The following is a 25,740-nucleotide window of genomic DNA, read 5'->3' as shown; positions in this document are numbered from 1 at the left end:
TCTTCCTCTCCCACTCTGCAGCGGGACTCTCTGAGAACTTAACTAGTGTTTGCCTTTCAGTTTGTTCTAGTCAAGCACTGAGCTTGAAAGAGAACTTTTAAAATTATTTTTTGTATGGGGACATGCACATGCCGCAGTGCATGGGTGGAAGTCAGAGGACAATCTGTAGGGTCACATGTGGGTCCCAGGATAGAACTCATGTCATCAGGCTTGGTCACAAAGGCCTCTACCCACTGAGCCATCTCACTGGCCCTAACTTTGTGCTTCAAGTTACCTGAGGGATTACGGGGATTTGAACTCAGGTCATCAAGCTTGTATTAGAAGAACTTTTCTCCACTGAGCCATCTCCCCAGCCCCAAGACTTTTATTAAATGGGATACAACAAAACTCAATGCAAGACATGATGGTATGGAAGTGAGATCTGGGAAGTGACCAGTGAGCCCGCTAGAACTTTCTGTGATGGAAATACTCTGTGGCTGCACAGTCTGACACAGCAGCCATGGGAGGCTACAGCCACTTGAACATAGGCAACTGAGCACTGAATCTTTTGAAAGTATTTAAAGTAGGTTGTGAGGTTTGCATAAGCCTGTGAAGGACTACAGAGACACCTAAAATAACCCACTTTGTGTTTCTGACCTGATGAACTGACAAGTCCATACATTATCTTCAAATGATAAAGAGTTAACCTAATTGGCCAGTCAGGTCCCTTTCAGTAGCTACCCTGGATAACCAAATGGCATTGTTATTTGAAAACAAATCCCTGGAACAGCTTCAAACTTTGGTTGCCATGGAGATTCAGGTCAGCAGCTTCTATAAACTTCAGATTAACAGAAAGATATTAAAAGGGCGTTTCACCCAATTCAGCCTTTGAAGCTTATGTTTCTTTGAACAATGCTCTGACCTGTGATGCATTTTGCCATGAAGGCCGTCTTGTTTCTAGTTCTGAGTCAGCAGGGATGTCTCTGACATCACTGGAGCGGCCCAGTTTGCAGACTATGGAACCCATCCTGAAAGACGTGGTCACACACACCCAGATGTGTGTCTGAGGGCTCTGTGTGTGGACCATGCTTCACATCCGGACACAAGCCCTGGGTAAAACAGGTCCTTGAGACATTTAGTCCGAAGCCAACATATTTACTATCCAATATTTGACATGTGTGTGTGGGTGGGGCGTGTGTGCATGCATGTCAGTGTGATGATGCGTGGTCTCTCCCTGAACATGAAGCTTGTCTTTTCTTGTCTTTTTGGCTAGGCTGACAGGTTAGTGAGCTTCCTCTTGGAGTTCACCTGACACCCCCCCCACCCCTGCCAATACTAAGGTTACAGATATGTGGGGGCCGAGCCCAGCTTTTGTACATGGGCTCTAAGGATTTGAACTTAGGTCCTCAAGCTTGCAGAGCAAGCACTCCCCCCAATGTCTGTTTGTTTGTTTATTTATTTATTTATTATTTGTATGAGTGTTATGCCTGCAGGTGTGTAAGTGCACCCAAGTTGTGCAATGCCCAAGGAGGACAGAAGAGGGTGTCAGATCCCCTGAAACTGGAGTTATGGATGGTTATTAGCTGCCATGTGGGTGCTGGGATTTGAATCTTGGTCTTCTGCAAGAACAGCCAGTGCTCTTCAACCACTGAGCCATCCCTCCAGCCCCGCCCCCCGTTTTACTTTTTTATTGGCTTCAAAAGAATTGCAGGAAGCAACACTTCAACACCAAACTGGCAAAAGGACTTGTATCGCAAAAGAAAAGAATGCCTAAAAGCCACCTTTCCCTGCTTACACCCAGCAGAACAGATGAAGGCTAAGAAGTGAGTCCTGGCCACAGAGGCTCCCAGTTCAATGACCCAACAGATCCACACTGCTTGGGGACGGGAGTCGTGACTGCCCAAGTCTCGCTCCTTCCTGGAGAGACCTTTCTAGATGACCGAATCCTCATATACTCCAGTCTCCAAAATGTTATTTCATAAAATCTCCTTTTTCTTTAGGGTTGGCTGGGTCACCAAATACAGGACTGGGAAATGATGTGTATCTATGTGTGCATGAACACACATGCACATACATGTTTCTATGCAAGTCATGGCCAGACGCCGCCCCAGGTCATCAAGAGCAGAACACCCAGTATGCGCCTCACTGGGTGAGCTAATACAGGTCATCACTGTGAGCCGAGAGAGAATTCAGGAAAGTCACATCACTTTCATCCATTCTTCTTCTTTTTAGTGGTACTGAGGACGGAGCCCAGGGCCTCGTGCGTGCTGGGCAAACACTCTACCTCTGAGCCACATCCCCAGCCCTCACCCACTGTTGGAAGTGCAGTGATGGGTTACATTGGTTAGGCGTTTCTTTTACTAAATCGAATGATTAGTCTGGCTGTTCACTACAGCTACAGGGTGAAGGAGGTAGGCAGGTAGACAGGAGATAGGCAGCTCTAGCAAGGCAGGGAGGGGCTTCTCCAGTAAAGCATCACGTGGCCGCTGAAATCTGCCAGACCCAAGGCACCCACACAGCTAAGCGACCCCTGGTTGGCACCCAGTTTCTCACTGTAATCCCCTGCCTCAAACCTGAGCAGTCTCCGCAGGTGTGTGTCACACCCACGTGCCTCCTTCAGGTTCCCGGCGTTTTTTCTGTTTTTGTTTTTTTTTTGTCTTTTTTTGAGACAGGGTCTCCTTGTAGCCCCAGCCGTCCTGGAACTCACTATGTAGACCAGGCTGGCCTCGAACTCACAAAGATCCGCCTGCCTCTGCCTCCCAAGTGCTGGGATTAAAGGCGTGCGCCACCACACCCAGCTTTTTGTTTTTTTTAACCTGCTTCTTTGCCTCTCAGAAAGGATCACCTTCCAAATATGAAATTGATTTGACACAAAATGATCCAATATGAACGACACCAGCTTCTGACATTTGTGTTCATATGGATAGGGAGAGCCGATCATCCTTATAAGGCCTCGATATTAAGGAAAACCAAATCATATTAAGCATTAATTTTCTTAGCGTCTTGAAAAGTCTAAGACAGTCACTACTACACCCCAGAGGTCCAATAAACACCAACAGAAGCACCTGCAGGTGAAATGCAGTGAGCAGTTAATGTGGGAGACAGGGTGCACATGGCACAGCATCCACAGAACACGCCAAAAACCCAATTAGACTTGGGACATGCACGGGGGTTTGTTGTGCTTACCAGCTTGAGAGAAAGCTTCACGGAAAAATTGAAGAGGTAACGGGAAGAGAGAGGGAGAGAGAGAGAGAAAAAAAAACACAGGTCAGAAGAGGAGACACTTGCTGGTCCCACTGGACTGATATAACACATCAATTCACCTGCCGACTTGTGAAAATGGCTGAGGATCTGTGCGAAAGTTCACAAGAGGGGCTGGTTCCTAGCAGCAACTTTTCGTAGGTGCCAGACCCAAGATGAAGGTGTGAGAGGAGAGCTGACAGTCCTGCCCTGTCACTTCAGCCTGGATGCACGCAAAAATAAACTTGCTGGGGGACATAGGATTTGTGTGAGGTGAGGGGGACAGAGCCCAGGGCCCTATGTATGTGAGGCAAGTATCCCCACTGCTGACCTACACCCCCAGCAGTGACACATAATTGACTCTAAAAGAAAAACAGTCACAAAACACTTTGTTTACAAAATTTCTCCCAGAATATCTTATACAGACTTTTTTTCTTTTCTTTTCTTTTTTTTGAGACAGGGTTTTGCTATGTATAGCTCTTGTTGTCCTGAACTAGCTATGTAGATCAGGATGGCCTTGAACTTGCAGCAATTCTCCTGCCTCTGGCTACTGAGTGCTGGGATTACAGGTGTGTGCCACCACACCTGGTTCTTATTATAGGTTATTTATTAAATTTTAATTCATTTGTTTCTCTATGTGTGTATGTACACCTGTATGTGGGTACCCATGGAGGCCAGAAGAGGGCATCAGATCCCTCAGACCTGGAGTTACAGGAGTTGTGAGCCACCTGACCATGGATGCTAGGAATTAAACTCTGGTCCTGTGCATCAGCAACGAGAACTCATAACCACTGAGCAATCTCTCTAGTCCCTGTGTTTTTCTTTACATTGATTGATTGATTGATGATTGACTGAGATTGAATGACTGACGAGAGAGAGAGAGAGAGAGAGAGAGAGAGAGAGAGAGAGAGAAACATGCTCCACAGCACATACATGGAGGTCAAAGGACAATTTTGGGAGTTGGTCTCTCCTTCCACTAATGTTCCAAAGACCAAACTTGGGTCCTTAAGTTTGGTGGCAAGTACCTTTACCCACTGAGCCGTCTTGTCAGTCCTTTAAAAAATCAGGTTTTTAAAAAATCTGAACCCAATTCTTTCTATGATGTATAAGTGATCTTTTTATGCTGAGAAAGTTTAATAAATATGAAACCTGGTATTTTCTTCTTTTGTTTTGTATGAGACATGGTCTCACTGTATAATTCAGGCTGGTCTCAGAACTCCTACCAATCCTCCTGCTTCAGCCTCCCAGGTGTCATGATTACAGCTTGCTGCCATCGTGCCCAGCTGGACCACGGATTTCTTAAAGGCCTTAGGACAAACTCATATTGACAAGTGGGTGACTGAGGTCTAGAAAGTGTTGTGAGAAATGACCTTTCTTCTAGAACCAGAAAATCTCTTTGCACCTGGCTATAGGTGACTACGATGCTCTCTCCCACCTGCACACTAGGACCACTTCCTGCATAGTGGGTTGACTCCTTAGGCCTGCTCTTTTTCAGAGTTAATTTATTGATCTGGGGAAGTTTTAGGTCTTTCTGTTCAACTCAGGCTTGCCTTGAACTCTTGATCCTCCAGCCTCAGGTTTCTAGAGGTGGGATGATGGGATGACAGGTGTCACATGACACCTGGCCTGAGGCTTGCCACTGAACGCAGTGTAGTCTGTGGGGCTACGTCGCATTTGAAAAAGGCCAGGGAGTTGCCTATAGGCAGGCAATGGCATGGACTCTCGGGGTGCTGCGGGCAGTGGGTGACTTGATCACTGTTGGGTCACAGCAGCTGCCATCCTGCTGGGCCTGGACCAGAAGCATAAAAGGAGGGACTTGAGAACTCGGAAAAGAAATACATGGTTCTGTGAGACCCACTGTCTGTTTAGAAGAGTTCAGTACATTATATGACCTAAAGTCATTAGCAATCCAAAAAGGCCTAGTAACTGGTAGGTGGGTCCAAACATATATTTAGGGGACAAAATATCAGTGCCCTTAGAGGGGCTGGAGAGATGGCTCAGTGGTTAAGAGCACTTGCTGCTCTTGCAGACAAAACAGGTTCAGTTCCCAACACCCATGTTGAGTGGCTCACAACCTTCTGTAGCTCCAGTTCCAGGGAATCTGATGCCTTCTTCTGGCTTCCTCAGACACTGCAGACCATGTGGTACACATATACTCATGCCTCATACACATAAACAAAAAATTAAAAAATCTTTTTCAAAAGGAAAGTACCCTTGGATTTCTAAATTGGTTTTGGGGGGGGTTCAAAGTCCTTAGTTTTTTCCATCCTTAAGATGGATTTAAAAGCCAACTTCTTTGTAAATAGGCAATCTTTTTTTAAAGACATTGTTCCTATGAGGGAAAAAGATTTTTGACTGGGAAAGAAACCACATGACAGCCATTGGAAGAAAGGGTCCACATAGGCACATTCAGGACTCTGCTGCTGGCTGTGGCAGTGAACTTGCTGACCCTCCTGGGAGCTTTAGCACAGATTTGTTCATTACAAGTTGAGTTCATTGTTGAGACAGACCACACCCCCAGCACAGAGCAGGAGACTACCCACAGAGCTCACTAGCGGACACTGGCATTTTCTCACACGTGATCTTACTGCTAATTCCAAGAACCGACATTCAAACCAATTTGTTTTCTCCTGGTCTCCTTCCGTGACTTGAAATTACAAACATTCTAGAACCAAATTTCTAATGTTAATATGTTGCATAGGAAGACAAAATGAGGACAAATGATTAAAATCAAACACATATCCCAATAGAAATGGGAAATACTGACATCTCAAATTCAATTTTAGAAACACCAAAATTCTCAAATTCCATTTTCTGAAGTGGATGGCACCACGTCACCTCCTGGAGGTGCCACCCTGCTGTGTGGAATTCTTTTTAATGGTGATAAAGTGCTTTTTGGTCTTAAGGCATAAGCCAGCCAATCAGACGACTTCTGATTAGAAAGCAAGGCATCGTCCAGGAGAATAATGGCGTGGGTGACGAGACAGTGGAGGGAGCAGACGCCATTAAGAGCTCTGGGAGACATGAGCGTCAATAACACACGAGGGAGACAGAGCCAGCGCGTCCATGTGTTATCGGACAGTCACAGGTACTAACCTGAAGCGCAAAGAAAGGGGACAGGATGAAAGCTAGGTAAATGGTGCGTTTGGGTGGAACCTGCTCTTTCTGCCCGCCCTTCGCTTTCACTTTCCGGGCGCTGAGGCACGACTCCCTAGGGATCCACCACCCTAGGGATCCACCTCCCTAGGGATCCACCACCCTAGGGATCCACCACCCTAGGGATCCACCTGCCGCAAACACGGACGTGGACCTGTGCATGGCCACACCACCACGCACAAAATGCTGCTTTTCCCCGAGTGCGTGCCGTAGCTTGGCTTTGTGGGTAAATTTTTGCCGTAAACTCACACGCAGAGACCCCCACAGACATCTCACGCGGCAGTTGAAGGCCCTTTAAAGATTTAACCCGAAGTCGAAAGAAAAAAGAGGCAGGCCAACCGCGAGCTCCGTTCAACAGCCATCACTAGGGCTTTGGGTGAGCGTCAGGAAGCTCTTTGGGTGAGCATGAGCATTAGGATGCTCGGGTTGTTTGTCTACACGATCTGGACACGAAACTGCTGTTGAATTTATAGAAAAAGACCTTTAACAGCCCCCTGGGGTTTGGTTGCCTCTGCTGAGATTTGGGGGCGGGGGGCACTGTGAAGTTCTGCCGCACCGTATCCCCAGTCTTGGCGCTGTCTGCGGGGTTAGTGGCTGTTCTGGGACTGCAAAGGCTGCATCATGGGAGGACTTACAATGTAGTCCCTAGCCTCAAAGGCATGCGTGGGTCTCCCTAGCGTCCTCTTCATGAGCTCTTTGTGAAAACGTAAAGACTGAGTCTGCCAACGGTCAGCAAGAGAAGGTAAGGCAAGATCAGTCAGAAGGGGACCACGAGGTCGTAACACAACACACAACAGCGGATTTCCAAAATTTCTTGCTCAACTTTGATAGCATTTTTCCATACAATTAACTGTAAAATACAGGGGAGATCCATCTATGTTTTACATAGATGATTGCCTTGTACAGGCCAGGAAAAGAAATCTTCATTTAAAACAACATAATTACCCTTTGTAAATTCCAAATACAGGACATTCCCCCCCCACCCCTCCCACTCCTTTTTCAGACAGAGTCTCACGGGGCTTGCACTGGCCCCGAACTCCCTATGTAGTGGAGGGTGACCTTGAACTCATGATCCTCCTGCCTCTACTTCCCAAGGGCAGGGACCACAGGTGCTACTACATGCCCATGCCAGGGAAACACGCCCGGCTCTGAGGACATACTTTCTACTTTAATTTTTCTTTGATTTATGTAAAGATGCCATGCTCAAGCTCTGTTGAAATAGCCAATCTGGAAAGACACTCAGAAAAAACAAAATTTTCTCACAAACATCAACGGCTTTCAACAACAAGTATTTCATTTCGTTGAATTATTTAGAAACAGACTTAGTTATGCTGATATGTTTGCACATGATTTCCATGGTGATTAAAACACGATTGGAATTACAACCTGAAATTTATAAAACATAAATTAAAAGACACACCATGGTCACACGGTCATTATTCTCCTAGGATACTTCCTCTAGCTCCCTAGTCTCTGGTCTAAGGGTCTCAAGTTCAAACACAGAGTAAATGAGACGGTAACAAAGACTGGATCATCTTCATCCTGGACCTGACAACCAGCACCTTCCGCACTGAGTCTGCTGTAAAGCCAGAGCCAGTTCTCCATACTTCAGGTTGATAGCGTTTTCTTTAAGTCCTTAGCATTTTCTTTTTCTCGTCCTCCCTCCTGCCCTCCCTCTGTTCTCTCCTCCTTCCCGACCTCCTCTAATTTCTCTTTTTTTTTGTGGGGGTACCACTTCTTCCAAAATGAAGGAACATAAAATCTGACCCTTAAAACAGACTGACCATAAACGAGGAGGCAAAACTATTTCCCCCACTCCTCTGCTGATGCGTTCAATGCCTGGTTCACCCAGGAAAACACACTTACCATTCAGGAGATTTTCTTTAACAGAAATTTGCTGCACACAGATTTGAGGATCAAGAAATAAAATTCATTTTGCTGATTACATTTTTAAAAAGGATCTTCCTTTAAATCATCAGTTTCTTCTTTTACTTGTTATTGTCTTTAAGTTATGTAAATATTTTTTTAAACCGTATTTTTCTTACACTTACTGAACACAGACATTTTCTGGTCTCTACCTACATACTTTTAGGAATACCACGAACAGAGATGCAGAAACCACGGACCACCAGAAGACTGTGATGTGGAGAGAGGCATGAGTTACATACGAAAAAGAATGGTGCCCAATGAGAAAGCCCACACAATCCATCATGAGGTCTGACAGACAAATGTGGATATGTTTATAAACATGAGGAGTCACTACTCAGTAACATGATGTATTAACTGACTTAGAGCTAATATATTAGAGCCTGGTTCACCCTGGTAATATGGTGGCAATTTTCTGATAACAGAATAAAATTCTAAAATCCAGCAGAATCAAGCCAGGAGGCTGCCAATCACTCAGCCAGTCCTAACAGAGCTCAGCACAAACCATCATCCACCTTTGAAGCTGCTCTGCCTGCTGACAGTGACTGTGTAACAGCTTTAGGAAACTGAATTTCTGATTAAGAAATTATTACATTGTTACATATTAAAAAAATACTACGTGTTTATTCAGTGCGTGTAGTGTGTGTGTGTGTGTGTGTGTGTGTGTGTGTGTGTACGTATGGGCACATGAGTGCTGTGGTATGGGTATGGACGTCAAAGGACAACTTTCAGGAGTCGGTTCTCTCTTTCCACTATGTGGGTCCCAGAGACTGAACTCAGAACTCAGATCGCATCAGGCTTAGTGACAAGCACCTTTACCCACTGAGCTGCTGGCTCTATTTTCTGATTTTTAGCCTTAAAAGCGAAATAATTCTCCCAAATATATCCTTCCTCCTTGTTTGTTTTAGGGTTTTTTTTTGTTTGTTTATTTGTTTTTTTTTTTTTTTGGTCTTACTATGTAGACCAGGCTGGCCTTGAACTCACAGAGATCTGCCTATCTCTGCCTCTCAAGGGCTGGGACTAAGCAGGCGTGCTCCTTCCTGTTTTTTAACCTGCTGTTTTTATTTACTTATTTTATTATTACATTTACTTTGTGTGTGTGTGTGTGTGTGTGTGTGTGTGTGTGTACATCAATAGACAGCTATATTTTATTTATTTTTATTTTATGTGTACAAGTGTATTGCCTGAATGTATGTGAGCGCACCCATGTCGTGCAATGCTGCGGAGGTCAGAAGAGGGCTTCGGATTCCCCTGGAACTGGAGTTAAGGACGGTTTGTAGCCACTATGTGGGTGCTGGGAATTGAACCCGGGTCCTTTGCAAGAGCAGTCACAGTGCTCTTAACCGCTGAGCCATCTCTCCAGCCCCCAATAGACAGCTTTTGAGAGTCAGTTCTCTCCTTCTATCCTGTGGGTCCCAAGCACTGAACTCAGGCCACTGGGCTTGAAGGCAAGCACCTTTACCCACTGAGCCATCTTGCCGGACATTATTTTTGAGACAGGGTCTCACATAGTCCAGGCTAGCTTAAAACTTACTCTTTAGCTGAGGATGCCCTTTGAACTTCTGATCTTTACAAGCTTGTACCCAGTGCATGCTAGATAAGCATTCTACCAACTGAGCCACATCCCCAGCCCTCTTTCTGCTTTATTGAGACCAAAGTCTCATTACGGAGCCCAGGTTGGCCTTGACCTTTATGGCTACCCTTGTGCCTCAGCCTCAGGGGTGTTGAGATCAGGCATTTGCCATGCAGAGCTTCCCCATTTTTTTTTTTTTTGATCTTTTTGAGACAGGGTCTCCCTGTAGCCCTAGCTGGCCTCGATTCCCTGTGGAGACCAGGCTGGCCTCGAACACACAGAGATCCGCCTGCCTCTGGGATTAAAGGCGTGCTGGGATTAAAGTGCTGGGATTAAAGGCGTGTGCCACCACACCCAGCTCCCATTTTATTCTTAGCATAAAATGTAAGATTCTCTTATTACAGGAACTCTGCATATGAAGAAATGTTATGTTTAGCTAGGCATGATGGCACACACCTTTAACCCCAGGACTTTGGAGATAGGGGCAGGCAGATCTCCGTGAGTTCCAGGTCAGCCTGGTCTACATAAGTGAGACCCAGTCTCAAAACAAACAAATATTATTTTTGTCCTTTCTTTGAATAGGCAACAACTTAACATATCAATTATATAAAGATGTCTGCCAACTGTCAGTAACTGCTGTTGTTCTCTGACTGGTCCCCTGAGGGTAGATCTGAGACAGACATGCCCATCTAATTAGCTCTGGATTGCAACCTTTTTCTACGCCAGCTGACATTTGAGAGGGAAACAAAGCTTGGGAATCTTTAGTTTACAAGGAACCTGGGCCTGTCTTTACCTGCCGGCCTGTTTACTGGCCTAAGGCCTGGCACCCAGCTCTGGCTCTAGGGGATGACTTAGCTCTTAGGCTATATGGAAACACTGAACTCTCAGTGATTGGAGATCCCAAGGAAAGACCAAAGGAAAGAATCCTGTTTGTGCAGAACAGCTTCTTCTAAAACTCCAAGGGCCAAGACAGAACGACAGAAACTTAGGTGAGTGATCCATCAGGATACAGACTTTGTTGGAGATGGGTCTCAATTTACATCCCAGGCTAGCCTGGAAGAAGCTAGCCTTGAACTCAAGATCTTCCTGTCTGCCTCCAGTGAGCTGAGACTACAGATGTGAGTCACCATACCCAGACAACATGTTTGGGGAAGGCTTAGACTAGAACTACCATTTAGTTTTACTTGGGACGCCATAAATTACTTTATCCCAGTCTTTTCCTATTAAGCCAAGCTGATATCTCTATTTGGTGACTATGTACCAATTCCTCCATAGGCTTATGCAGGATATATGCACACACAATTTTAATTATCATGCATACCTGAGGGCTTTTTGTTTGTTTAGAGACAGTCTCCTGTAGCCCAGTCTGGCCTAGAACTTTTGATGTAGTCACGGATGACTTTGAACTTCTGATCCCCCTGTCTCTACCTCCTGAGTACTATGATCACAGGCATGTGTTACCATGCCTGGCCTCAAACTTGAGTCTTTTTTATTTTATTTATTATTTTTATTTTATATGTATGTGTGTATTGCCTGCATGTAGGTAAGTGCAACCATGTCATGCAATGCCCATGGAGGACAGAAGTAGCTGTCAGATCCCCGGAGCTGGAGTTACAGACAGTTGTTAGCTGCCATGTGAGTGCTGGAATTCAAGCCTAGGTCTTCTGAAAGAACAACCAGTGTTCTTAACTGCTGATCCATCTCTCCAGCTCCTCAAACTTGAGTCTTAACAGCATCTGTTCTAAGAGATCTTCCCTGAATGTGGGGTCACCGTCTCTCAGACCATGTGACCCCACTCCCTGGTTGTGCATCCCGGCTGCACAGTGTCCCAGGCTCTTCCTGTTATGCCTCAATTACCTTAGCAGTAAAGTAAGGCCACATTATACATCTGCCTCACTGAGTAACCAGAGCTCAGAACAGAACTGAGGGGCCATGGTAAATGTTGCTGCTGTTGTGTCTTCACTTTTTAAAGAGAAATATGTTTAGCGCTCTTCACAGGAAATGCTTGGGGCCTCAAGTGTCTCAGACTTCACATTTGGGAAGATGTGTGTGTCGATAAAAATGAAACTCACGTTTAAACATAGAAATCGTGTTCTGTGCATATTTTATGCACACAGACTGAAGATGACTTTTATTTGTGGGTGTGCGTGTGGTATCTGAGGTGCTGGGGATGAAGCCCTGGGTCTCATGCATGTCCGGTGAGCACACCACCTCTGAACCCCACCCCAGCCTGATGCTCCTGTTGTGACTACAGGCCCATCATCACATGAGTCAGGTATGGAATTTTCCACTCATTTTATCATGTCAGTGTTCAAAATACTTCAGATTTTGGAGTCATTTATATTCTTGGTTTTTAGATTTGGGTTGTTTGACCTGTACTGTATTCAGCCTTTTCTAGTAAGAGACATTTTGCCCCCATCCTTTAACTTCAAAACCACTGTTCCTGATGATGCTTTCTCCCTGGCCACAGAGCTGTCCCTCAGGCAGAAGTAGCTATAACTGGGCTCACTCTTTCAGTAATTAGTCAGCAGATATTTTCTGATGATCCCAGTCACTTCCAAGTCCTCATTTCCCTTAGCATGTGTTTTGGGAAGTTTCCCCCTTTTTTTGGGTGAGATCAAGGAGAAAACTGAATTAGCTGGATTATCTGAGGGGAAAGTGAAGGACCTTCCAGAATGTACTAGAGCCCAAGAGAGCCTGAGGCTGGCTTTCTCTTTCCTTCCACCCATCCATCCTGCTCTGCCCCCCTTCTTTCTCTCTCTCTCTCTCTCTCTCTCTCTCTCTCTCTCTCTCTCCTCTCTCTCTCTCTCTCTCTCTCTCTCTCTCTCTCTCTCTCCCCCCTTCCTTCCTTCCTTCCTTCCTTTATGCTTTTTTGTGCTTTCTGGCTATAACGGAGCCTAGGCTCTCTCTCTCTGTCTCTCTCTCTAAAAGTTATGGAAAAACACAACGGCTTCATTCACAAACAGTTATGCAGAACAGACATGCAACACAGTGCGCAAGAGACGCAGGATTCCAGAGCAGAACTTACCCCACGCTTTAGGCTCCGGAAGCAGTGGATTTTGGGTTTGGAGGTCATGAACTCGTTGAAGCGGTGGGAGAGGGGTTCCTTCTGCTGCTTGGGAGACTGGGGGCCGTTGGGAACAGCACAGGGTGAGGCAGAGGCAGGGGGAGGAGGGGGAGGCTGATGAGGGGATGTTAAAAGGGACACAAGCTACATGTGAGAGATGGAGCGGTGACAGTCAAAAAGAAACCGGAAACAAGACACAAAACAGAAATAAGCATCAAATCATATTTGAAATCCAAAACAAGTAGAAACACAAACCATTAATATTGACGCCATGGTCCAAAAGAAAGCATGTAGGATGCGTTCCACGGAGAGGGGGTGAGAGAGGGCTCAGTGAGTACCGCGCAGAGCAGCACAGCTACCTGCCCCGAAGCTCATGCAGACGGTCACAAGCAAGCTACGCCTCTGATTAGTCATTGTAAAACCAGGTCAAGCCAGAGGGGTAAATATCCAACCACCTGAACTACCACGGCTTGGATGGGGGCAACAAGAGGCCTCAAGTGCAAAAGACAGCGAGACAGTCTCGGGAAATTAAAACATTCAGTCCCTCTAAGGTTAATGCCGGAGTGCCGCCTCCAGCCTATCTTACGCCGCCGGTTAGCTGCCATGCACCTACGTACCGTGCTACGGAAAGAAAACGGAAAACGTCCATGGAGACGTGGGTTAACGTGAATTCAAAACCAAGTCCTAAGCTCAGGGTAGCAAGTTCGATTAGGCGTGCTGAGAGACTGTTAACGGGACTGGCGCTGCCTCTCTCCCAGCGGAGCGGAGGAGCCCAGAGTCTGGGGGGATGAGGGGTGGGAGGAAGATGTGAGAGGCCAGGGACGTTAGTGCGGGTGACACGGTCCAGGGGACAGACAGAGGCCATGGCAAACACACCACCACCAAAAAGGCCGTTTGAGCCAAAGCCTGCACGCTGGCTATCCTCCGCTGCGTCTGAAACTCCAGCTTTGAGATCTTAGTTTATTAAGACTAAAAGATCAGCTCAGAACCTCTGCAATTCTTCCACCTCATCCCGCACGGGGGCCAGACGGCCAGTACCTTGTTTTTCTTGATGAACGGCCAGAGCTTGCCTTTGGATTTGCCACCGAACTTGAGCTCGGGCTTCCCTTCTCTGGAGCTGGACAGGCTGTTGTCGGACACTGTGCGTTTCATTGGCTGTGTGTAATCCTCGAACTCGACGTCACCGGGAGGCTCGAATCCTGACTTATAGGCTTCTACGACCAGTTGGGAGTCCTGCAATCACACCCATGGACACACACATCAGCCTGGGGATGCAGCACAGGACAGCCGCCCTGGCAGTCAAACAGAGGCTGGCGGAGAAAATCCTACTGATGGATGGTGGATTCTTTTTCCTAGTAGTGTTTGTGCTACCAGGAAAAAGAAGTATAATTCACAACGCTCTGTTTCCAGGTGAGAGTCAAAGATAATTTCAACAACCATTTTTCTATATTTGGAGCAACAAATAACAGTTAAAACACTTGGCTAAAAACAGAAAAATCAGGCTGAGCATGTAGCCCAGGAAAGAGCTTGCCTAGTGGGCATAAGGGCCTGGGTTTGTTCTCAGTATCACAATAAGAAAGTAAATAAATAAATGGAAAATCAATGGGACATGGTGACACAATCCTTCTGAAAACAGCTTTGAATGTTGTGATATAAAAATTGTCTGACTCGGGCCAGGCGTGGTGGCACACGCCTTTAATCCCAGCACTCGGGAGGCAGAGGCAGGAGGATCTCTGTGAGTTCAAGGCCAGCCTGGTCTACATAGTGAGTTCCAGGACAGCTGGGGCTACAGGGAGACCCCCTGTCTCAAAAAGACAAAAAACAAAATCTGATTCTTGCTGGGTGTGGTGGCATCACCTTAATCCTAACACTTGGGAGGTAAAACCAGGCAGCTCTCTGTGAGTTTAAGGCCAGCCTGGTCTACTTAGTGAGTCCCAGGACAGCTAGGGCTACAAAGCCCGAGACCCTGTCTCAAAATAAAACAACAATGAAAAAAATTTTTTTTAATTTTTTTGTCTTTTTGAGACAGGGTCTCCCTGTAGCCCCAGCTGCCCTGGAACTCACTATGTAGACCAGGCTGGCCTTGAATTCACAGAGATCCGCGTGCTTCTGCCTCTCAAGTGGTGGGATTAAAGACGTGTGCCACCATGCCTAGTGGAAAAAAAAATTTTTTTTTGGTCATTTTGAGACAGGGTCTCCCTGTAGCCTCAGCTGGCCTGGAACTCACTATGTAGACTTTCATTAGAAGCTATTTTTAATTTGTGAGACAAAGTCTCATGTAGCCCAGGCTGGCCTCAAATTCAACATGTAGCTGAGGATAACCTGGAACTTCTGATTCTCCTACCTCTGCCTCTCAAGTGCTGGAATTATAGGTGTACCGCCATGTGGTGCTGGGGATGGAACTCAGGGCACGTTGTGCATGCTAGGGAAACACTCTGCCAACGAGTTACCTCCCCAGCCCCTCTGGGTATAAAAAAGAATATTTGTTTATTTATTATTTATTTATTTATTATTCCTTGACAGTTTCATACATGTATACAATGAATTTTGATCATTTTCGCCATCACCCTCTCTCATCTCCTGCCCCCTTCTTCCCAAGTTCTCCTCCCACACTCCTGTCTTTCTGTATGTGACCCGCTGAGTTCAGTCAGGGCTGCCTACTTGAGCATTGTGGGAAGTTATTTACTGGAGTACGACGAACCTACCAGTGGTTACCCCACTGAAGAAAGTGACCCTCCTCCAGAAGCCATCACCTGCTCTTCTTGGCAACTCTCAAAGCGAGGCGCTGAGCACCAAGCCAAAGCCCCGGGGAAAGCCGTTCTTGCTCTCCACCCCCCATCAATGTTGCTGAAAGCTTCTGATTCACAGCCTTATAGCTCTTCCTCTCTGTATCGCTCATGGTGCCTCCCGACTAGAACACCACCATGTAAATGGCGGGAGGGGGTACTGGCCCTCCTGTGGGAGACAGACACAGGGGATCCCCAGAGCAAGCTGGCTAGCTAGCCAAACTGGTGAGCTCTGGGTTCAAGTGAGAGACCCTGTCTCAATAGGGAGGGTGAAGAGCCAGCAAGGAAGATACCTGAAGTTAGCTTTGTCTCCCCATCCCCACACATGCACATTTGCACACATATGTGCCCTCACACAAGAACATGCATATACAAAAGAAGCTTTAAAGAAAGGATAAGGATTCAGCCAGGTGTGCTGGCACACACCTGTTAATTCCAGCACTTGGGAGGCTGAGGCAGGAGAACGGGTGCAAGTTTGAGCCAGTCTGTTATAGTGTCAGGGCCTGTCTCAAAAAGAAAAAAGGGCTAAAAACCAGCAACTAAACAGGAACAAAGAGGATCTGACAGAAGGACAGCCAAAGTGAAGGCCCAAGTTCAAGTCAACACACTGACTTCATTATGAAGAGAACCTTCCAGGGAAGCTAAACTGGAAAAACACAGAAAAACACAGGGAAGCTTGTTTGGGAAGATGAGGGGAACGTGATAAAGAGGCCTCAGAAGACAGACTGGACCTTCAAATTCTCACACACACAGAAAAATGAAAAGTTCCTTCATTCAAATAAAGACCCAAAGGATGTGAGGGAATAAGCCTGGGTACTAGGGAGAATGGGCAGGGCAGACGTCGGGGCTCAAGGATATGGGAGTGGGTGGGGGGATTCTCAAGAGCCCAGAGGAGATGGAAAGAGGTGACCTCACAAAGATGGGGGATGGTCTTGGGGTCTTGCAGCACAGGTGGCTGGCTTTTCTCCTGTGTGTGATGCATGTTCCAGAGTCCATGAAGCATACAGTATGAACTTTCTCTACCCTCATCCCTGATGTTTTAAAAGGATGTCTCCAACCTAAGACTTCTGCATTAAGAATGTTTGAGGCCTGGTATAGTGGTGGCACATCTTTAATCCCAGCACTGGGGAGGCAGAGGCAGGAACAGATGCATCTCTGTGAGTTCTAGTCCAGCCAGGGCTGCAGAGTGAGAACTTGTCTCAAAATGCTCTGGTGGGCTGTGGTGCCACCCCCTACCCCTTGTTATTCCAGCTCTTGGGAGGCAGAAGCAAGAGGATCAGGACTGACAGAACTCTTTTTAAAAATTTACTTGCTGGCACACACCTTCAATCCTAGCACTTGGGAGGCAGAGGCAGGCAGATCTCTGGGAGTTCAAGGTCAGTCTAGTCTACATAGTAACTTCCAGGCCGACCCTAGGAAAGGGAGACCCAGTATAAAAAAAACCAAAAAAAAAAAAAAAATTGGCTGCTCTTGCAGAGGACCCAGGTTCGAATCCCAACACCCATATAGTGGCTAACAACCATTTGTAACTCCAATTCTAGGGGCTCCAACACCCTTTTCTGTCCTCGTCGGGCACTGAATGACATGTATACACTTATATACACACAGGGATAACTACTCATACACATAAAATAAAAATAAGTTTATTTTGTATTTTTCTTTTTTTCAATTTTTATTTTTATGTGTATGTGTGTATTGCCTGCGTGTAGGTAAGAGCATCCATGTTGTGCAATGCCTGCAGAGGTCAGAAGACGCTGTTGGATCCCCTGGGACTGGAGTTACAGACAGTTGATAGCTGCCATGTGGGTGCTGGGATCTGAACCCATGTCTTCTCCAACCAGTGTTCTTAACCGCTGAGTCATCTCTCCAGCCCCCTGTATTTTTCTTTATATGTATCTGTTTGCCACATGTGCACATTGCCTATGGAGGCCAGAAGAGGGTATCAGATCCCCTGGAGCTGCAGGTTTGTGAGCCACCTGAGATAGTGCTGGGGACAGAAATTGGGCCCTCTAAAAGAGCAGGAAGTGCTCTTAAACTGCCGAGCCATCTCTCCATCTCACAACACCCACTCCCCCCGCCCCCATGCCCTGGGCCGTTTTGTTTGGTCTTTCTGAGACAAGGTCTCTCTGTATCCACAGCTAGTCGAGAACTCATTACTTACACCAGGCTGGGCTTGGGCTCACAGAGATCCTCTTGCTTCTACCTCCTGAGTGCTGGGATTAAAGGTGTGCACCACAATGACTGGCTTCTGAGTGGGTCTTTTATACCTGAGACAATTTTGCCTCACGGGGAACATTTTAGCACTATCTGAAGGGTGACTGACTGTTCCAAGGAGGGCCACCAGCCCACTGGCACCAGTGTGTGCCAAACATCCTACACTGCATGTGGGGTAGCTCTAGAAGATGTCCTTGACTGGATGGGTTACTGATGCCTTAAGGAACACTGCCTTTCAGGAAACAAAGGACCACCGCTTTACAGAAATCAAGCAGATGCAGGATAATTATTCCAGGAAAACACTTGCATTCTGCTCTGTAACATCCCGATCTGTTTTGTATGAAGGATTAGGGAACCAGATCCCAAACACAGAGGCCTGACTGCTGTGGAAATGCAGTGACCACACATAGCAACTCCCACCCCAGAGACACTGAAGGTTGTGCTAGAGGGGCAGGAAGAGAAACACGGAACCACAGGAAGCCCAGCGGCACGTACATTTTTGGGATCCACAGACTCGGCTGCCTTCACTATGCCATCCAGGCACTTGCCAATGATGGGCATCACCTGCCGGTCCACCTCTGCATACGTCTTCATCGACTCTCCCATCCTCATAATTCTCCTCTCCTCCATCTCTTGTATTTTCTGAAAAATCAGATTTTGTAAAGTGAATCTGGCCCATCACTATTTGGGGAAGTTGTTTGGGATGACATGGTTATGTCACAAATTCTGTATGTGGGAAAAGGGTCTTTGGAGTCTGAACCTTGGTTGGGCTACAAAGTGAGCCCTTCACACAACTTCATTCCAGTTTCAGTAAGATCCCCATGAGAAGCAATACTGATTTCCACTTGACGAGATTTAGAATTACCAAAGAGACAAGTGAAGGGTTTCTTTGATTAGGTTAATTGGGTTGGGAAGATCCAGTCTAAATGTGGGACACACCATGCCATAGGCTGGGGTCCAAGACAAATACAAAACAAAAACAAAAACAGAGAAAACACACAGGCAGGACAGCTCAGTGGATATGGGCAGTTGCCACAAGCTGAATTCAGTACCTAGAACCCAGAGTGGAAGGAGAAAATCAGCTCCTACGAGCGGTTCTCTACCACTGCGTGTACTGTGATACAAGCACCTACCCACTCACACCTATGCACAAAAGAAATAAGTGTTAAAAAATCAAAACTAAGGGGAAAGATAGCTGAACACCAGTGTTCGTTACCTGCTCCTGACTCAGGATGCAGTACAAGCAGCAACTTTTCTTCCCTTCCCTCCATCTCCCCTTTCTTTCTTTCTTTCTTTCTTTCTTTCTTTCTTTCTTTCTTTCTTTCTTTCTTTCTTTCTTTCTTTCCTTTCTTTCTTTCTTTTTCTTTTTCGGACATGGAGCCCTTTCTTTGAATGTGGCCAGCTGACCTTTTACAAAGCATGTCTTTCTTCTCTCTCACTATGTAGCCCTGGATAGCCTGGAACTCACACTATGTAGACCAGGCTGACTTGAAACACAGTTGCCTCTGCCTCCCCCAGGGATTAAAGGTTTGTGCCACCACTATCCATAACCACTCCTTAAGTTGATTTGGTCAGGAATTTTTTTTTTTTTTTGTCTTTTTGAGAGAGGGTCTCCCAGTAGCCCCAGCTGTCCTAGAACTCACTATGTAGACCAGGCTGGCCTTGAACTCACAGAGATCCGCCTGCCTCTGCCTCCCGAGTGCTGGGACTAAAGGCGTGCGCCACCACGCCGGGCTTCGTCAGGAAATTTTATCACAGCAATGTAGAAAGTAACCAATGCAAACCCCCATCACTTGAATTTTATTATATCATTTATTATTATTTGTTGTTTTGAGGCAAGGTCTCATGAAGCCCAGGCTGGCTTTGAACTCACTATGCACACAGCTGGCCCTGATCCTCCTGTTTCTACCTCCCAAGTGCTGGGATTACACGTGCATGCTGACACACCCAGCTCCTAGGTAACGCGGTTTATCTAGTCCTTTCACTTTCAATCATCTACAAAAATATTTGGACAACTGTCTAGATGAAACCTAGGTTGGCATAGTCAGGTGTGGTAGTAGACACCTATAATCCTAGTGCTCTGGAGGCCGAGGTCAGAGGATCACTAGTTTAAGACCACTCTGGGCTATATAGTAAGACTCTGTCTCAAAAACAAACAAATGGGGCTGGAGAGATGGCTCAGCGGTTAAGAACACTGGTTGTTCTTGCAGAAGACCCGGGTTCAAATCCCAGCACCCGCATGGCAGCTAACAATTGTCCCTAACTCCAGTCCCAGGGGATCCGACGGCCTCTTCTGACCTCCATGGGCATTGCACGACATGAGTGCACTTACCTACATGTAGGCAATACACACATACACATAAAATAAAAATAAAATTTAAAAGTTAAAAAGAAAGGGCTGGGCATGGGATTAAAGGGCACATGCCTTTAATCCCAGCACTTGGGAGGCAGAGGCAGGTGGATCTCTGTGAGTTCAAGGCCAGCCTGGTCTACACAGTGAATTCTAGGATAGCTGGGGCTACAGGGAGACCCTCTCTCAAAAAGACCAAAAAAAAAAAAAAGTTAAAAAGAAAAACAAACAAAAAACGAAACAAAACTTCCCAAATGGAAAAACTTGTGTCTACATACTCATTTACTTATTTATTTGCTTATTTATTTATTTATTTATTTTAATGCTGGGGCCAAAACCCAGGCCCAGGTATGCCCAACCAGCACTCCACAGTGAGCCTTATCCAGCTTCTCTCCTGTCATTTTTGACCACCTAAAATAGCCAAAAGAAAATGATCCAGGGGTTTGGAGCGATGGCTTCGTTGGTAAGGTGCTTGCCGCACAATCATGAAGACCTGGGTTTGATGCCCAGCACCCATGTAAAAGTGTCAAGGTGGGTGGTGCACACCTGTAATCCCAGCACTGGGAAGGCAGAGACAGGCGATCCCTGGAGCTCAGTGGCCAGGCAGCCTAGTCCCATCAGTGAGCTCTGGATCAATGAGATCCTGTCACAAAAATTAAGGTGGAGGGTCTGAGGAGGACACTCAGCATTGACCTCTGACCCCCATATGCACATGCAAATGTGTGCACATATACCTGCCTGTACACATGCACACATAAAAACATGTACACACAATGATTCATAAAGAAAAAAAAAGTCAAAGGAAACAATAGTCAGTTGTTCAGATCCCACCACTCTGAATGCCGCTTTGTGTCCTAAAGCTACGTCGGCAGTTTCTGTAGCCAGAATGTCCTTTTAGCAGAGTGATCCAGGAGTCACAGTTCTAAGACTGGCACCCCCACACAAACGGGTGCACCACCCAGAAGGATGAACCCAGAGTTGGCATTCTGCTTTGTTCTTATTGGTGAACAACAGTGTGAGAAATGACGTAGTGGGGGGGGCACCCTGAGGAGACAGCTCAGAGGGTGAAGTGCTTTCTGTAAGTTCAGAATCTAGCGCCCAGGTGAAAAGCTGTGCAGGTGGTATGCACCTGAACCCCCAGCTCGGGGGAGACAGACAGGTGGATGGATCCCTGTGGTGTGCTGGCTAGTCAGCCTATTCTAGTTTTTAAAAATACCTTATTTTATTATATATGTCTGAGCATATTGCCTGCATGTGTGTATGGACAGCTGTGTCATGCAATGCTCTCAGAGGTCAGAAGAGGGTGTCAGATTCCCTGGGGAACTGTAGTTACAGATGGTGGTTAGCAGTCATGTGGGTGCTGGGAATCAAACCTGGGTCCTCGGCAAGAACAGTCAGCACTCTTAACTGCTCAGCCATCTCTCCAGCCCCACCCTATTCCAATTTATAAGCCTCAGGCCATGAGCGACCCTGCCTCAAAAATGCCTGAGAAATGACGGCCAAGACTGAGGTCTGATACACACACACACACACACACACACACACACACACACACATACACATATGCACACGCACACGCACGCACGCACGCACGCACAAAAGAAATTATAGTGGACATTCGTAATTTTTGAAACACTTAAGAGAGATGTGGTGGCACACATCTGTGATCCCTGCACTTGGGAAGCTGAGAGAGGAAGATTGCCAGCCTGGGTACATGGGTTCCAGGATAGCCTCGGCTACACAATGAGACTCTGTCACAAAAAGAAAAAGACGAAAACAAAAGAAACAGAACACTAGCCCCACACCATGATTCAGAGCCAGCATATTTCCACAAAGGGCACAGTAAGGCTGTGCGGACCAAACGACTCAGCTGGAAGATGGTGGGGGTATGGGGGTGGTAGAACTCGGTGCCTGAAGCACTCACCTGGAAGATGGTGGGGATGTGCGTGTGATAGAACTCCCGCTGTTCCTGGTTGAATTTCTGCAGGATGGATGAGTAATCGGCCTTGCTGTCCCCTGCCATTTGTTGACGTATCTGAGCTTGCTGCCGTGCCTTAGGACAAAAACGAGAGCATCTTCCTGTTTAAGGCATGACAAACAGAAGCCAGAACTGCACACCAGAGCCCAACCTACCTCGGAGTTCTGTTAGCATGTGAGGTGAAATGATTTTTTGGTGGTACTGGGGACTGACTGAACCCAGAGCCTCACACATGGTAGACAAGCACTCTACCATTGAGACACACTGCTGGCACGGTGATTTTTTTTTTCATGTGTATGAATGTAAAGCCTGCATGTATGCAAGTGCGCCTGTGTCGGCAAAGCCCACAGAGGTCAGAAGAGGGCAACAGAGTCCCTGGAACTCAAGTTAAGAACTGTTGTTAGCCACCATGTGGGTGCTGGGAATCGAACCTGAGTCCTCTGAAAGAGCAGCCACTTAACCGCTGAGCCATCTCTCCAGCCCAGCAGGTGATGCTTTTAAATCTTTTTTTTTTTTTTCTTGGTCTTTTTGAGACAGGGTCTCCTTGTAGCCCCAGCTGTCCTGGAACTCACTACATAGACCAGGCTGGCCTTGAACTCACAGGGATCCACCTGCCTGTGCCTCCTGAGGATTAAAGGCGTGCGCCATCACACCCAGCTTTTAATCTATTTTTTAAAAGATTTATTTACACAGCCAGGCGTGGTGGTGCACGCCTTTGTTCCCAGCACTGGAAGGCAGAGGCAGGCAGATCTCTGTGAGTTCAAGGCCAGCCTGGTCTATGTAGTGAGTTCCAGGACGGTTGGGGCTACAGGGAGCCCCTGTCTAAAAAAGACAAAAAAAAAAAAATTCTATTTATTATTTTTATTTTATGTGCATGAGCGTAATACCTACATGTGTGTAAGTGCACCTTTGTCGTGCAATGCCCAAGGGTGGCTGTTAGCCACTATGTGGATACTGGAAATCAAACCCAGGTCCTCTGAAAGAGCAGCCAGTGCTCTTAACTGCTGAGCCATCTCTCCAGCCCTGTTTTTTTTATTTTTTGAGACAGGGTCCCTATAGCCCCAGCTGGGCTGGAACTCACTACGTTTTTTTTAATTTATTAATTAATTAATTCATTCATTCATTCATTTACCACTGCTTAGGCTGGAGTACAAATATTCCAAATTAGTAATGACAACTAACTCAAAAGAATGCGAACTCCCAGCAGCAGATAGCTGTGCTATCATGGAAGGAGAAGCCTCTGCCTCCCAAGTGTTGGGATTAAAGGTGTGCGCCACCACGACTGGACTTTTTTATTTATTTTTAAATTATTTTTATTTTACGTGTAAGCATGTACTGCCTGTATGTAGGTAAGTGCATCTGTGTCGTGCAATGCCTGCAGAGGACAGAAGAAGCCAGCCATCGGAGCCCCTGGAACTGGAGTTACAGACAGTTGTTAGCTGCTGTGTGGTGCTGGGATTCAAACCTGGGTCCTCTGCAAGAACAACCAGTGTTCTTAACTGCTGAGCCATCTCTCCAACCCCAAGAAAAAAAAGTTTTTTTAAAGGAGCAATTTTTGACAAGTTTCATAATCAGTTGGGGTGGGGGAGAGGTACTGGGAATCAAAGCCATGACCCTGTCCATGCTAAGCACACACCTTCCACTGAGCTGCATTCTAGGCCCAGAGTTGATTTTGAAGCTCAGACAATGATGTTTGTTCTGGAGTGATCCGTAACTCGGGGACTGCTTTACTGTGAGTTCTAGCCTCTGCTCACACTCCCTTTGGAGGTGACTGGATAGAGACCAGCCAGTGATGCTAACACAATCTGAGCTCTGTGCAGTGTGAAAGCCATGCCCTGGGGGACGAAGACACAGCTGGGTCCCTGGGTATCAGGCCACCGAGCCAAAAACACACCAGCCTGTTTCTGTCTTGTCTTTCTACATCCATGTCATAGAAAATTAAGATCTACATGTGAAAGCTCTCAAGAAAGCAAGAAGACACATTCAAATGTTAAACAGGCCGTCAACCTGCCCTGGAGCCCACTTCCTGGTACATCTGCGGGGAGGTTTTTTTAAAAGGCTTATTGTTTTTTTATTAATATTCTTTATTTATTCTTTGACAATGACATACATGTAGACAATGGATCATCTACAGCCCAAATCCCCACTCTACTCCTCCTGTTTTTACCTTTATCTATCTTGTGTGTGTGCATATGTGTATGGGTATGTACATGGCATAGCACATGTTGGAGGTCAGAGGACAACTCACAGGAGTTCCACAAGTTCTTCTATGTGGGTCTTGGGGCTTAAACTCAGGTTGGCAAGCTTGGTTGTTAGCCTCTTTACCCACCTAGCCATCTCGCTGGCCCTCGGGTGATTTTTACCATCACTGTTTCTCACTGGCTTCTAGCTTGGCAACCTACAGCTTTCACCTGAATCTCACTTCCTATTCACATTTAATTCACCTCCATACGGAGATCCCTGGTAACTTCCTTTCTTTTCTTCCCTATTCCTGCACAAACATGACGCAGGTCTCCCAGGCGGTTCCTCCTTACCTGGGGCTTTTTGGTTCCTAAGGCAAGCAGCTCCTCAGCTAACCTGGGTGTGTTTTAGCTGCTACATTCCTCCTCTCTACCTGCAGCCTGTCAGTTCCCTTCCTGCCCATATGTTCTGCCTTCTGCCCCTGACTGTGCCCTGTGGAGTACATTAGCCAAGTCCCCAAGACATCCATCTCTAGCTACTGGCAAAAAATCCACCCCCTCACGCAGACAGCAGCCCTCGTGATAAAACAACAGCTTCCCCGCCTGCCTCCCATCTGTGCTGCCAAGTCGTCCAACTCGAAGCCCTTCACTCTGCCAGTGGTCTCATCCGTTATCACTGTTATGATAGTAAAAACACCACGGGAATCCCCACACAGACCTCACATTTCTAAATTATCTTCTGTTTCATTCAGACACCTTCCTTGGAAAGTCTGACAAAAGCCCACGGGGAGAGGAGGTGAGGGGCCTCCCTCCCATTCCCTATAGGACAGAACAAGTGATCAGATAAAGCAGTTCTACGCTCCTTTTAGAGAAATGATTCTCCCTTAGTGATGGTTTTAAACAGCTGAAGTCCTGAGACAGATGCGTGTGATCACACACACCACACATGCACACACACACACACACACACACACACACAGAGGAATACATATACATACACATACATACACATATAGGTATGCATACACACACACACAGAGGCATGCATATACAGGCATGCTTGCACACACAGATATTCATGCACATACAACATATACATACACAGACATGTATGCACACACACAACACACAGGCATGCACACACACAGAAGCATACACATGCAGACCAAAACTTCCAGACAATGACTCTACTCATGGCCACTGTGGAGCATTTCACTGCAGAGCAGCCCTGTGTTCCTCCCACACTGTCTGCAGGCCGGTGGCTGGGATACTCTTCCCTCGGCTCCTCTGA

General features: G+C 46.6%; 1 protein-coding gene across 2 annotated transcripts in view; it reads right to left on the bottom strand.

The window, feature by feature from the left end:
- Nucleotides 1–25,740, bottom strand: part of Fnbp1 (formin binding protein 1) — a gene marked incomplete in the record, with an annotated part of 132,819 nt that overhangs the window by 9,257 nt on the left and 97,822 nt on the right. Inside the window, 5 exon segments of one of the 2 annotated variants that reach the window (XM_017796459.2) lie at nt 3,166–3,180; nt 12,903–13,085; nt 13,980–14,174; nt 18,437–18,583; nt 22,216–22,344. In XM_017796459.2, coding sequence (XP_017651948.1) covers nt 3,166–3,180; nt 12,903–13,085; nt 13,980–14,174; nt 18,437–18,583; nt 22,216–22,344 — 669 coding nt within the window. 2 annotated transcript variants of the gene reach the window in all.

The sequence above is a fragment of the Nannospalax galili genome, unplaced genomic scaffold, assembly GCF_000622305.1.
Source record: "Nannospalax galili isolate Female #2095 unplaced genomic scaffold, S.galili_v1.0 scaffold290, whole genome shotgun sequence".
In the NCBI taxonomy this organism is placed as follows: Eukaryota; Metazoa; Chordata; class Mammalia; order Rodentia; family Spalacidae; genus Nannospalax; species Nannospalax galili.
The sequence above is the reverse complement of the archived record's forward strand: the minus strand, read 5'-3'. Positions and strand labels throughout refer to the sequence as shown.